Source organism: Peromyscus eremicus, chromosome 2, assembly GCF_949786415.1.
Source record: "Peromyscus eremicus chromosome 2, PerEre_H2_v1, whole genome shotgun sequence".
Lineage (NCBI taxonomy): Eukaryota > Metazoa > Chordata > Mammalia > Rodentia > Cricetidae > Peromyscus > Peromyscus eremicus.
This window is the reverse complement of record NC_081417.1, coordinates 156,697,920-156,713,219: the sequence shown is the minus strand read 5'-3', so window position 1 is coordinate 156,713,219 and position 15,300 is coordinate 156,697,920. Positions and strand designations below refer to the sequence as shown.

At 47.3% G+C, this 15,300-nt stretch overlaps 1 protein-coding gene across 1 annotated transcript in view; it reads right to left on the bottom strand.

The window, feature by feature from the left end:
* Mtor (mechanistic target of rapamycin kinase) overlaps window positions 1-15,300 on the bottom strand; it is a 114,939-nt gene that overhangs the window by 37,337 nt on the left and 62,302 nt on the right. Inside the window, exons 29-31 of the mRNA XM_059255372.1 lie at window positions 10,590-10,665; window positions 7,730-7,869; window positions 1,027-1,127 (exon numbers count right to left, since the gene is read on the bottom strand). Of these exons, the coding sequence (XP_059111355.1) occupies window positions 1,027-1,127; window positions 7,730-7,869; window positions 10,590-10,665 (317 nt within the window). The remainder of the gene's footprint in view (window positions 1-1,026; window positions 1,128-7,729; window positions 7,870-10,589; window positions 10,666-15,300) is intronic.

Here is a 15,300-nt window from a genome sequence, read left to right as displayed (position 1 = left end):
ACATATTACTTGTAACATAGACAAATAAACTAGCACTCGGTTTAAAACAAAGTCAAACTCCACCATGGTATAAAGAAATCTATTCAGTTATCCCTGTTTCCTGTCACAGAGCTCCTAAAATCCTGGGTTTCCTGTGGGGCAAGACTGTTTTTGAATAAGACAGAAGGACTGCAACACACCCACAGGCTGCCACACCACAGTAATTTCCTCTGAGATAAAAGACTCCATCTGAGGTAAGCTCTGAAGGGGGGGGGGGGGGGGGAAGTTCCATCCTGCTGGGAAGCTCTCTGAACCTCATGAAGTAAACAAACTCAAAAGCTCCAGGAAGTTCCTGAAACTGATCATATGCACTAGCCCCTCTCCCCAAGCAGTAAGCGCTGACACCCAGACCACCTGAGCTGCCTGGAAGAGACACTCTCAACCTGTTTAGTACCTGCAAGCTGTGCAGGGAGCTTTAAGACTCAGCTTTCATGAGCTGTCACCCAGCTGGGGTGGGCTTTCAGTTTTGAGTCCTTGAGTCATGTCTGCTCTTGTAAGTGACCACTCCCACCCCATATTGCTATAAGGAACCCCTGTGTACCTGCTTATCTGTATTCTTTACAACAAACACAAGTGACGTGTCCCCCCTAGTTCTTGGAGGTGTCCTAGCATACTGAGCTTATGAGGAGCTGTGGGAACTCTGATTTACAGCAGGTCAGTCAGAAGCACAAGGCACAGCCTGGCACATGTTACTGGTGTCTAACATGAGTACAGTCACATGGGTCTGAGTCCTTGAACTGGAAGGGGTATTATCTTACGCACATCTCAATTTCAGATGAGATTCCAGTTCCCTCAATGTCTTCCTTGGCTCTCCCACAAAGATCCATTGTTACTCACGTCTAAGGAGTTTGTCGAAATCACAGTGAAATGGACATAAGTACACAGGCACAGATGGTCTTTACATTCTAGACTGTTACCCTTGCATCACTGCGGCTCATTTTTTGATGGAGTCTCCAGGTTGGCTGGGTTCCCATGGGGAAGCCTCACCTAAACCCCACGCTGCTGCAGCAGCCATCCGGGCCATCTTAGCCTGGGTCTCATCATTAACCAGAGTCCACTTTTCACAGCACTGCTGATGAAGCTGCCCCCTGGAGGAAGAGAAACAAGCAGGCAGGTTGGTAAAACTTCCCTACAACCCATTAACCTCCTTTGGGTTAGCTAGGGCTCCACAGGAAGTGGTATGGTGGGCCTGCCTGGAACTTGGAGCCTGGAAACAGAAGTGGACAGGTTGTTTGTGGTTTCAAGGGTCTAGCGCCCATTTTTCAAGTGTAGATCTATCAAGCAGAATGCTGTGTCTAACTCTGTATGGTGTAAAATACCATGAACATCTGGTGCCTTCATAGATGCTGAGTGACTTTTGTCCTCTCAGTGCGATCTGGGGTCTTTTTTTTTAATGGCAGGTCTACAAAGAAGAGAAACATCTGGACATTCATTCTGAGGGCAAAGCTACAGGGAAGGCTGCTTGATGTGGGTGCTGCAATCTGAACTCCGGCTCCCTGGAAGACAGTTGAGCTATCTCTCCAGCCCCTTATCTGTATATTTTTGACACAGAGTTTTATGTAGCCCAGGCTGATCCTTCTCTCAAGTGCTGGGATTACTGGCACACACATTATAACCAGCTAGTCACTGAGATATGAATAATGCTTAACTGCCAACAGGGGGCTGAAGGGATGGCTCAATGGGTAAGAGCACTGGCTGCTTTTCCAGAGAAACCAAGCTTGGTTCCCAGCACCAACACGGAGGCTCACAACTGTCTGTAACTCTAGTTCCAGGGGATCCAGTGCCGCCTTCTGAGCTTTGTGGGCACAAGGCACAGATGTGGTGCACATACATACACCTAGAGAAAACACTCATACAAGTAAATACAATTTAAATGAATAAAAAAGCTCCAATATTCAAAAAGAACAGAGCCACACCAGAATAGGGATTTCCATTTTGTTGAGACAGTCTCACTTTGTAGCTCGAGCTGACCTACAACCCACTATGTAGCCCAGGATGGCCTCAAACTTGAGAGGCAAATCTCTTGTGCTAGCATCTCAATTATCACAGGTGTGAGTCACCATGCCTGACAAGAAGAGGAACTTCCTATTGCCAGTTAACGTGCCCTCTTAGGGCCTGGAGTTGTGGCTTGGTGGTAAATTGCTGGCAAGACTATAAGGTCCTGGGCTCCAACCCCAGCTTACAGAGAGAGAGCAAGAGAGCAAGAGAGACAAGACAAAACTGTTGCGTCCACACTCTGCTTCTGCACTGTGCAAGGGTGAAGGTGAGCCTGGGTTCGCAGGAACGTCAAGATACAGCTAGAATTCTCTTTCGTCTTTCCTTTCAGAGAGGCACACTGCAAAGTGTTAGCTCAGCACCGGAAGCAGAGTCAACTTCTTTTTTTTAAACAAACAAACATATAAATAAGAACTTCGATATCTATTTATTTGCATGGGTCAAAGCATAGAAATTGACTGGTGCATTTTTGTTGGGCTGTCTCTGAAGGTTAGAAAGAAAGCTCCATTATCTGCAAATATCCTACCAGGCCTAGAATTTCAACTTTTTTTTTTTTTTTTTTTTTTTTTGGTGTTTCGAGACAGGGTTTCTCTGTGTAGGTTTTAGTGTGTCCTGGAATTCTCTCTCTCTCTTTTTTTTAAATAAGTTTATTTATTATGTATACAGTGTTCTGCCTGCATGTATAGCTGCAGGTCAGAAGAGGGCACCAGATCTCATTACAGATGGTTATGAATCACCATGTGGTTGCTGGAATTGAACTCAGGACCTTTGGAAGAGCAGTCAGTGCTCTTAACCTCTGAGCCATCTCTCAAGCCCTGGAATTCTCTTATATTCAGCTTATAGACAAGACTAGCCTCGAACTCAACAGAGATCCACCTGTCTCTGCCTCCTGAGTACTGGGCTTAAAAGTGTGTGCCACCACTGCCCAGCTAGAATTCCAATTTTTAAAAAGTATTAAAAATCTTTAAAAGATACATTTATTTATTAGGTATGCCCGCAGGCCAGAAGAAGGCACCAGATCTCATTATAGATGGTTGTGAGTCACCATGTAGTTGCTGGGAATTGAACTCAGGACCTCTTTTTTTTTTTTTTTTTTTTTTTTTTTTTTGGTTTTTTCGAGACAGGGTTTCTCTGTGGAGCTTTGCGCCTTTCCTGGAACTCGCTTTGGAGACCAGGCTGGCCTCGAACTCACAGAGATCCGCCTGCCTCTGCCTCCCGAGTGCTGGAACTCAGGACCTCTTGAAGAGCAGCCAGTGCTCTTAATTTCTGAGCCAACTCTCCAGCCCCAAAAATCATTCAATTTTTATCGCTGTATATTCGTTCTACTGTTTTGGGCTTCATAAAGACAATTTCTTTGAATTCAAATGCTTTGACTATATTAACTCCAATGAGAATTCTAATTTGTGTCTATGATATGTGTGTCTGATATATATATATAGATATATATATCTATATATATATCTATATATATATATATATCTAGAGAGAGAGAGAGAGAGAGAGAGAGAGAGAGAGAGAGAGCGAGCGAGCATATGAGCGAGTACATATGCATGAATACATGTGGAGGTTAGAGGCTGATATCCAATGTTTGGAGACAGGGTCTTACTGACCCTGGAGCTCACTTACTGGCTAGTCTGGCTGGCCAGTGAGCTCCAGGGATCTGCCTCTCTGCTTCCCCAGCTCAGCTGTTTACATGGGTGCTAGAGATTCCAACTCAGGTTCTCATGCTTACATGCCACGAACTTTACAATGGCTTATGGCCATGGCAGGGTCAGCCTCCCTCTACTGCTGTGAGGATCACTGTTTTTGTGCCAGGGGCTATGGGGTTTCCTTTTCAACTCGAGGCAAGAAGGAAGCTAGCTCAAGGGTTCTTTCTCCCTGATAGTTCCCCCGAGGCAGAAAGCAGCAGAGCAGTGCTGAGGCTGTCCCGTGGAACACTGCGGCTGCAGGAGACAGGCAGGGACCACCCAGCTTACAGGCAACTGGCCCAGAGAGGAGTGTAGAAGTCACCGCAATGGAGAGAGGGAGACAGAAACAAATACAGTCCATGGGGCAGCTGCTGGGCTGTGTGAGCCACCGGAGGAGGAAAGGGTACCCCTCTGGCCTCCCGCGTAGTGCTGCGGCAGGAAGCTGAGCAAGCCCTTTCATTTGGAGGACTTCCACTGCTTGGCCTGTGCTTTCAACCCCACTGACTCTGTGCTCAAGAGACTCGGAGGCTGTGTGGGGAGTATGAGGAGGTGCGTGTGTCCCGGGTGCCACAGTGCTGGGGTTCCATCTCTGGTTAGCACCCAGGAGTCAAATGAGCATGGAGAGGGGACATTTGTATGCTGCTCACTGCTGATTCCCCATAGTTTCTGGTGGCGCCTTCAGTAAATGCCTGCCTCGGGCAGGTTCAGAATATGTGCTCACGCTGAAAGAAATTCAGAAATTGCACTCTAAACAGAATTGCACTCTAAACAGAATTGATCAGCTTTATCAGAAAGCTGCAAATGACCAGGAAGGAATCCTGCTTCCTCCATCTCTTTTAAGGTCTCTCTTAGACTTCCACATTCTTAAAGCCCTAGGTCAGCATACTAGCCCCTTAGACTTTGTAGGTAATTATAAAACTGGAAAGAACCCAAGAGACTGGAGGTGTATGGGAGTGGGAACTGTGGCAAGGAGAGGCCCATGTCACTTGCTCTCGAGAGACCTCAGGCTGTGAGCCTGTTATTTAAGGGGCAGACAAAAACCACATCTCTGATTTTCCAAGGTATCCAAGCTGTCCCTACTCAGTTCAGTCAGGGAAAGTGTCAGCTCTAATTGCAAAGGGAGGGCAAGAGAAAGGAAAAGCCACCGAAGAGTGCAAGGGAAAGAAGCAGTGGTTCTAAAGAGAAAGGAAAGGGAAGGATGGCAGCAGCAGGAACAAGGGAATGAGAGTGGGCTTTGAAGAGAGACAGGAGACAGCGTCCACCGAGAAACGCTGAGTAAGTGGGTTAAAGCCACAGTACAGTAGGCCACTCAAAGGCCATGGGGAAACACTAAAGCATTTCAGAACTGATCAGATCTAAATTTAGAAATATTTACAGCTGTTTTATCTTTCTCCTAAGATATGGCTGCAGGACAGCAGAGTAGAAAGTAGGAAAAACAAAACCCTATTTTGAGATAACATGGGTCATTCTGAACACCCCTTCTTCCTCCAGATCAGAGCTGTCTAGCAGAGCTTGCCACGAGGATGGAAAGCTCTGTAGGCACTGCCTGACGAAGGAGCCACAAAGGCTTCTGAGCACTGATGTGTGGCCAGCGTGACCGTGGAACTGCCTTTCAATCTTACTCAGTTTTAAAATAGCCAGGCGCGGCTAGTGGCTACCGAACCAGGCAGTGTAGTTTTAGATACTTGTTGGACTTAAAACACCTTTAGTTGTATAAACTAATGAAGCAGATTTGGTAGAATATGCTTCTTCCTTTCACTGAGGAATGGATATAAGATGTTCATGGGGCTGGAGAGATGGCTCAGAGGTTAAGAGCACTGCTTGCTCTTCCAAAGGTCCTGAGTTCAATTCCCAGCAACCACATGATGGCTCACAACCATCTGTAATGAGATCTGGTGCCCTCTTCTGGATACTTCAGCATACATGTAGACAAAACACTGTATACATAATAAATAAATCAATCTTAAAAAAGAAAGAAAGAAAGAAAGAAAGAAAGAAAGAAAGAAAGAAAGAAAGAAAGAAAGAAAGAAAGAAAAATGTTTACTTATGAAAATATACAATAACTTTTAGTTTTCCTAGTTCTGGTTAAATTAGACAAGCACTTTTCAAATATTTTTTGTCAGTTCATCCACCCATCACCATTTTTGTGCGAGTATAATTTACTTGTATTCATGTGCACACGCACAGGCCAGAGGTCAATGTCAGGTTCCTTCCTCAGCTGCCCTCACCTTACTGATTGATTGTGTGGTGTCCTGCACATGCATGGGTGTGTGCTGTGTGCATGTGTGGAGGCCAGCGAAGGATGTCATCGTCCTGTTTCATCACTCTCTGCCTTAATTACTTTGAGACAGCTTTTTAAAATTAAAATAAAAGTTTTATATGTATGGGTGTCTTGCCTGTGTGTATGTCTGTGTACCACGCGTGCTTGGTGCCCACAGAGACCAGAAGAGGGTGTTAGATCCATGGAACTGGAGTTCCAGACTGTTGTGAGCCACCATGTGGTTGCTGGGAATCAAACTTCGGTCCTCTCGAAAAGCAGCCAGCTCTTAACAGCTGAGCCATCACTCCAGCCCCAAGAAAAGGTTTCTCACTGTGCCTGGAGTGAGGCCAGCAACGTAAACACTGGCAAGCCTTTTGTCTCTGTCCTCCACATGTTTGGGCTCACAAGTACACGCGTGTGCCATGTCCAGCTTTTTGTGTGGGCACTGGGATGTGAACACAAGTCCTCATGCTCTGTAGCATGTGCTGGTATGGGTGAGCCATCTCTCCTGCCGGCCCTCTTGCCCCTTATTTTTTGAGACAGGATCTCTTTCTGAACCCAGAACTCACCAGCTTGGCAGGACTGGCTGGCCAGGAGCTCCAGGGATCGCTTGTCTGTCTCTCTAGCACTGTGGTTAGCTGCACACCACGTCTGGCTTGTCTGTGAGCACTGGGGATCTGAACCCAGACCTCATGCTTATTGTACAGCAAGCACTTCAGCGACTGTTACCTCCCACTCTCCATCTTCTGGAGTTCTTTGTTTGTTTGTTTTTGGTTTTTCGGGACAGGGTTTGTGTAACAGTCTTGGCTGGAACTCACTCTGTAGACCAGGCTGGCCTCAAACTCACAAAGATCCTCCTGCCTCTGCATCCCAAGTGCTGGGATTGAAGGTGTGCGCCACTGCTGCCTCCTAAATTCATTGACATTACATTTTCATGTGAAATACTGTATCATGTTCTGCCTTGGGGATTAGCAACCACTGCCACTGAGGGCTAAAAGCCACAGTAGCTTTTCCCAAAGTCGATGTCGGTTAGGTTCAGGAAGACGCCTTTGCAGCTTGCACAACCGTTCATTTGCTTGGCCCAACAGCCTCACAGCAAGTGCTGGATTTTGTCTTTGGTACCCTGTGTGGTCAGTCCTGTGCTCTCTGACAGCTGTGACGCAGAGGCAGAGGGTAGTCACTGTCCTTTCCTAAGAGTATTACCAAGAGCTCACGTGCTTTGTCTGCTCATTTTGTTTTGTATTTTTTAAGATTTCTTTCTTTCTTTCTTTATGTATTTTATGTATATGAGTGCTCTATTTGTATGAATGCCTGCACACCGGAAGAGGGCACCAGATTCCATTAGAGATGGTTGTGAGCCACCATGTGGTTGCTCTGAATTGAACTCAGGACCTCTGGAAGGACAGCCAGTGGACTCTTCGGCTTGCAGCATTATGCAGAGTAAGAAAACAAAAAACACAAAACAACAAAGCTGGGGACAGTGGCGCACACCTGCAATTCCATAACTAGGGTGGTTGAGGCAGGAGGACTGCCACAAGTTCCAGGCCAGCACGGGCTACAGAGTGAGAGGGACTCAAACAACAAAAATCGAACCAACTGTGTGCTGAGGCAGAAGAGAAAAGAAACACCAAAGTTACGAACGATTCCTGGGAAAGCATCAGTGGCACGGAGCAAGAGTCTGGGGGAAGACTCCCTGGAGACAGGAGCCTCTCCTGAACACTCAGGTCATCACCCCAGTGCAGCTCACCATTCCCCCAAGGCTTCAAGACAGCGCATGCGGCCCAGCATCAGCTCTGGGTCATCCTTGTTCGTGTCCATCTTCTTATCATAGGCCACAAGAGCATCCTCCCACTCATGCAACTTCTCATACCAGGTGGCCTGGATCTCCTGTGGAGAGCAAGTGTTTATGCTTTTGAGTCCACACGCTCTTTCCTACGCTGTACTATATTCATACAGACCTCACTTATCAGCACGTCTGAGCTTAGGCTGAAGGAACTTATCTGGAGGTAGGCTGTTTGACAGAGGTAGAAATGCTATTTCCTGCGCACACTAATGACAGATCCTGAATCCTGAGATAAACTGAGCACACGGAGGGTCCAGCTCTACCCCCATCACTTCCGGTGGTCTTGGGAGCATTAGTACACAGGGGGAAGCATGCAGGGAAAGTGGGCCCCCACCACAACTCCTGCACTCCAGTCTGCTGCACTGCTGACGTCGGGCTGTGTGACAGGCACAGCAGCCCGGGCCACAGCTGCTTCTTTTCAGAGGCCCTTGATTCTCTATATTCTTAATGCCTTTCTAAACTTCCAGGAAGTAATTTAAAATACAAAGAACACTACTACTTAAAATGTTTTGGACAACCTTTCATCCCTCTACAGTCTTCCATCCAGCATTACCCTCTGGGTAGCACTTGGCACTTGTACAGCATCAAGGCCAAAGGAGGGATTCCATTGTCCTGGCAGGCAGAGCGCCACGCTGCTGACAGTGAGTGGTGTCCATGTGCGTGAAAGCGCTCCGCTCCGTCTGGAAGTTCCAGACCGGAATGACCGGGAGACTGTCTCTGTGTTTTCTGTCTGCCTTTAAGTCTCTTCATCAGCTCAGGAGGAGGCTATTTCTGCACCAGGCCAGGCTACTGGCTCTCCAGAGGGTCCTTAAAGAACAACTCGATTCTGAGGTGGAAGTTGGATATCATACATGCAGGGCCCACATTAGTTTCCCCTGCTCCTTCCTCCCCTTTCTAGATAAAACTGGTGTTTACGTAGCAGAGGCAGAAGGAAGCACTATTCTGTTGAGTGGCCTGAAAGGACCTCTTCTTGCTGAACCCAGGTAGGAAGCCTTTCGACTTGTAATGTTGACTGCACTTCCTTCCAATATCCACTGTTGTCTACGCACCAACCAATGCCACATCAGCCTTCACCCCAGCGCCAGGGGGTGGAGGTGGTGGTTGCTGAGATCAGCCTATCCGTGGAAAGTAAACTACACTTCATCCTTAAAGCCAAGAGTAATATTTCTATTTGCCTACATATGAAAGAGAACTCGGAGAAAAATGACTTACAGAGAAATGTAGTGAAACACTCCAAGATGAAGGGCAGCACAGATAAATGTCCCAGGTTGAACTTCTACACAAGGAGCCAGTGACTAATGCGTGGCATACCCTTGGTGAACCAGCAGCATATGGAGCAGGTCAAGCAGGGGGCAGGACATTTTGAATTGCAATGGGTTGCAGAAACTATACGGTTTAAGCAATGAATCACACGAAATTCTAATGAGATTGCCGTTACATAAATTGTGCTGAGAAAGCACAGGATCTGCCAAGCTAAGGCAAACCATCGTCAAGCTTAATATGATTCAGCTACCTAAATATCACAGAAAATCCACCACGGTTTAGCAATAATCCTGAGCTAACGGCCACCTTTAGAACCTGAGGATGGAGAGACTTCCATTCACGGTTGGCACTCTGAGCACCGGAGTATGAGCCATCTGTTGGCAGATCACTGAACACCAGATGTGCAAAGAACCCTTGTTTCACCCAGACTTAAGGGGGCCCAGGCTCCAGGGCTATTGCAGCAGAGTGCAGCTTGGCCTGGGGAGTACACTGTGTGCTCTCTGCCTTCTACAAACAAGGACTGTGGCAAAGATGGATGAGACATTGTTCTTTGTGTTTTGGCATCTGGAGAGATGCTGTCCTCAGTTTGTTTACAGGCAATTCATGTTTAAGATGGTGAAAGATGGCCTCAAGTTTCAGCCCAGTGTTCTAAAGGAGGCACAATGCCAGAGAATCAACTAGAAGCCCCTGCCTTTTGATTAAGGCAAAGCACTGTAAGTGACCTACACAATTAATAAAGGCTCCGCATCAAATATATGGACCCAGAGTTTCCTGGCCTTCCAGGGTCCCAGTTAAACTGATTAAGTTGGTGTTATACATTTAGGGATCATCAAAGCACCTTCTGAAACTGCAAGAAGTCATGGGAATGATTTGCTTATGACAGGTAAGGAGGGAGCAGAGAAGCAGCTACATAAGTAACAATGAAACAGAAAGTCCTTGGGCATCAGGGATTAAAAGGAGGCACTTCAGTTTCCTCTTGGGGAATTGGCTAGTTTCTAACACAGTGTACTGGGTGTTAACCCAGGGACAGGCACAAGGGCTCTGCCACAGGCGATACACAGGTGATAGGCCAGGTCTTGGTGCCCACCTGCCCAAGTTCAAATCCTGCTCTGTTAGCTCACAGGTGTTCACCCTGCTGGGTCCACAGTCCCTCACTGAGAAAGGGACAGTGACAACAGCCACTTCAGTGTGCTCCTGTGAGGATGGAGCCAGATGAAGCATGTGGAGCACTCATCACACATTACATGCTAAGAGTTCCCACCAAGCACCACTGCTGAGAAGACTGTGCACCATCACTCCCCCTCGTCTCCATTCCATGGGAATGTGGTCCGTCTTACACGGTCCCTTTCATCCTTAGGATACAGGCAAGCTGGCATTTAGAGCCTCACAAATTAAGGAAAAACCCCACAGATAGGGAGAGTAACTTTTTCAAGGTGGTGGCTGAGTGTCTCTGTAGCCAGGTCTCTACTTGTCTTTCTAGAAGGAATCAGAAGGCACTTACCAGCTCTCCAAAGTGTTTCATGGCATATTCTAACACCCCGGAAGCTGCCTCAGGCTGTTGTAGCTTATTATTGATGCTGAGGAGACAAAAGGAGGACACAGTTACACTCGTGCATCTGAAGGAGAGGGGTCGGGGGACACCAGGCAAGATGGCTCACCAGCATCCCAAGAATGAGGTCTCACAGACACAGGGGTGTCCATCACCTATCGCCACCCAGAAAGCCAGCTTGAACGACTTCACCTGAGAGAAGGGGGTTTCCTGCCCCAGTCTGAGGGGCAGTAAAGGCTAGTATGTGGTATTCTGGCCTGTTCTCTGGACAGACGCCGTCTGGCAGGCAGTGCATGTCCAGAGCCTCATGTGTGCTAGGCATGTGCTTTTCTACTGAGCTATGCTCTCAGTCACACATTTAAACGTTTTTTATGGCTTAGTAGTTAAGAACACTTGCTGCTTTTAATGAGGATGCAGGTTTGGTTTTCAGTACCCCCAGGACGGCTCACAACTGCCTGTAACTCAAGTTCTAAGGGGATCTGACGGCCTCATCTGGCCTGTATGGGCCATGCACATACGTGGTGCACATATATACGCATAGGCAAATATTCACTGACATAAAAATAATTTTTTTTAAAAAAATGGCATAATTCCCAGGCTCTCCATTCATGCTCACTGCTCATCTGCCACAGCCCACTATCTTCAAATCCACAGGCTTCTTTGGTCCCTCTTCAGGGACAACTCCCTCCCTCTGCAGTAAATCTTGTGGGAGCAGAGTTTCTAGTGCTGGCCATCAGCATACTGATGCTCTTCACTAAAGTCACCTCCAGGTGGTGTTGGGGCCCACAGAACTGGAGAACTGCACTGTGTGCCGGCTGCTGAGCAGTGCCACTGAAGCCCTGGTCCCTAGAGTTAATTCATCAGAGGCTACAAGATGGCCCTGAAAGCAGAACTGCAAGCCTTAGCCCCTCATTCTACGAGGAACTTGAGCAGCTGAGCCAGTGCTAAACACAGCCTACTACTGCTATGGAGGGAGGGCAGGGAAATGAGGAACACACTCAGGCAGGCCACAGTGGTTGTATCAGTCACTAGCCAGGCAAACACCAACATGTGGCATACCGACTTGGGAATCTAGACAGGTTTAATGAGCATGGATCTAGTTTACTGCACAGAGTACAAACTGTCTACTTGAGTAGAATTAATTTTTAAGTGGTTTTGGGAAATTCTAGGATTTGGATTCCATGTGGTAATATGGCAAGAGGTTGCTGTTATAAACATATTTTTTTAATTCCATCACTATTCTTCCAATAAAACTGGAAGGAACTGCCCAGAAATCTGATGGACTAGAGAAGTTAACATTTGCGAAAGTAATAATTGACTGCCTCGTGTTTACAAAGCACATTTCTGACAGCCCTTCCAACCATCATTCCTTTGGCCTCCCATCCCTGAGAAAACCAGGCGAGGAAGGTTAAGATTTGTTCCATCTTAGTAATGAGGACACCGAGCCAAGGACACGGAGCCTAAACTCAGACTGAAGCAGAAAGTTCCCCTAACACCTGGAGCAACTGGATGTCTCTATTAGGAAATGGACAATGGGTGGGCAAGATGGCTCAGTGGATAAAGGCACTTACTACCAAGCTTGACAATCTGAGTTTGATCCCCAGGACCCACACGGCAGAGGAGAGAAGGGATACCATGTAGGCTGGCCTCTACATGGTATCATGGCATGTAAGGCCCTCACCTCAGTGGTCTACTCTCATAGGGTAGGATGAGCTGTATTGCTAACCAGCATTACTTGGTACAGCTCTGCCACTGTCTAGTTCTTTAACCAAATGGTAGTTTTGGAAGTCTAAGAACACAGGAAAAGGAAAGCCAGTAAGCACTCCTGAAACATGGCACTTCATGTTCTCAGTACTCTTGTCAGTGGACTGCAAAGGCAGTCTTGGAGGGAGGAGGTCCTGGCAGGAGGAAACTGTCCTGACAAGGAAGGTGAAGTGCTCCTGGCCTAAAGCAGAGTGCTAACTCTAACCAGACTGAAAAACAAACCAAACCAAACCAAATGGAAAACCACCACATCAGTCTTAGCAACTGTCTTCTTACCTTGTCCGAACATACTCTGCTTCAAGAACAAGTTATGAACATTACAAAGTGCTTGGTTTACTCTGAAACTCACTGACATTGTGGTTAAACAAAAAACCAAAACTAAAACCACATAAAATGCCTTTGCCCAATCCATTCTGCCACTAATTATGCGTATTAGAGAGTGTAACAACAACAGTCAAAATTAGGAGGTGGTAAGCTGACATCTTTTTTTGTTTGTTTGGTTTTGTTTTAGTTTTTCTCTGAGTAGCCCTGGCTGCCCTGGAACTGCTCTGGAGATCAGGCTGGCCTCGAACTCAGAGATTGCCTGCCTCTGCTTCCCAAGTTCTGGGACTAGGCGTGTACCATCACTGACAATTTGACATCTTAATGCACAGATTCAAACTCTTCACTAGTGCCATGGTTTAGCAACACAGCCTTGTAAGACAGACCAATAGAGCACTGTGCACAGAGAATGAGACCTCCTTGGGCCCTAACTCCCTCGGCTGTCCAAACAAATCACTTCTGCAGGGTATCCCACATTGCTGTGCAGGCCTTGGGGATGCAGGGGGCTCAGCAGGAAGGGGAAACAGAGCAGGTTGAGCATAGCGGAGGCATCAGGCCTTAAGCAATGGCCATGGAGCTGAGAGGCTTCTTGCCACCATGGGCTGCTCTTGTGTAGCAATAAGGAAAACTATTGAGAAATTACCTCTGGCCGAGACCCATGAAAAGTGAGGGCTCAATCAGAGATAAAATTCATAATTTTGGACTTGAGGCCTAAAGGATCCAAATCTTGTTAATTAAGAGAGCCTGTCTGCTGGGCAGTGGTGGCATATGCCTTTAATCCCAGTACTCGCAGAAGCAAGTGGATCTCTGAGTTCGGGACCAGCCTGGTCTACTGAGTGAGCTCCAGGCCAGTCAGGGCTACAGAGAAATCTTGTCTCTAACTCACTCTACTCCAAAAAGAGAGCTTGTCTTTTGGAGGCTTTAATGTTTCCTTCTTCCTTGACCCTACCTTCAGAGGTAATGTGCTATGACAACTCACTTCATCAAGGAGAGTGCTCACTGCACATGGCAGGTACTACATTGATGTGAGGAATGACAGTCACTAATAGACTCATTTTATATATGAAGAAAAGAGGTCACAGGCTGCTGAATGCCATGCCACCATTTCAAAGCCATCTTAGAGCTCTTGCTGCCAAGTCTGGCAACCTGAGTTCAATCTCAGACCCACATGACAAAAGGAGAGACCTCAGTCCTGACAGTTGTCCTCTGATTACCTGCAATTGTCACTTTATGGGAACCGAAGGACAGGGTGTGTATTCTGCTCTTGTGAAGAAGTCACCTTTGCTCCCTACCCCACTTCTGAAAAACCCATTTTATAGAGCTGGGAGTGTCACAAAGCCCCTCCTGTAAACCCTCCCTGCGTACCCGCCCCCCTCCATTCCCAGTCTTTCTCTACTAACACTGAAAGATACAAGGGGCCAATGACCTGAGCAGACTCGGCCCAGCAGCAGAGGAATGCTCAACACAAACCAGCTCTGCTGATGCTGGTAAAGACACAGCGAGCAGATGCAGAGACTGAGACGTGGGTGGCTACTGCTACTTAGCAGTGGGTGGAAATGACAGGTCAGTCGACTTACATCGTTAGGAGTCTACAAAGCAGGTCGAAACTGCTTACCTGCAAAGTAAAACCCAGAGTCCACAAATGGACCTGACTGTAGGAAACGGGGAAGTCAGGTGGCAAAGGGGCCTATTCATTCTCTTCAGAAGACTCGTTATTTTTCTTTTCTTTTTAAAGGGAGGCTGAATTCAAGGGCTAGAGACTGGAAACCTTCTTGCCACCTGAGGAAAACACTTTCTGGAGTTGGTTACAACTAATGAGTAAAGACAAGAAGCCACCTCAATGTCTTCACCGACAAGCAGGTCACAAAGGGCACTTCTTTTCTGGGGCTAGGACAGCAGACTGGTCAGACACCAGAGAAGGTTCTGAAGTGAGGGAACACGCTGCTGCCACAGTGGGAGTGATGCTGAGACTCCAGGGTAGCAGGAGGGCCTGGTGACTCCTGTGGTCCCCTGCCCCGAAGCTGTTCCTCTGGGCTTTTCCCCTTTCCTTTCCTTTGTTTTGTTTTGAGACAGGGTTTCTCTGTGTAACAGCCCTGGCTGTTCTGGATCTCACTCTGTAGACCAGGCTGGTCTCGAACTTAGAGATCTGCCTGCCTGTGTCTCCCAAGTGCTGGGATTAAAAGTGTGCACCACCACCACCACCACCACCACCACCACCACCACCACCACCACCACCACCACCACCACCCGGCTATCTGTAAACTATGATTTTTTAAAAAAACGTATTGCTGACAACTTCACACATGTATACACTGTGTCGAGAGCATATCTACCCCACTTCCCTCCTCCTAGTCCTCTGTAACCTCCCGACGTGTCCATCTCTCATCCTGAGGCTCTTCATAGGCAGTTTGAGACTAGTATCACCGAGAAGAAAGTGACTAACATAAAAGCCAAACAGCCCAGCTACCATTCCTGCTGCCTGAGAAGCACCACAGTCCCTGAAGGGTTTCCTAGTCACTGTTCACAGTAGCTGATTTGGAGTCTGCTTCCTTTGTGGCCCTTTGCTTATCGCTCTCTT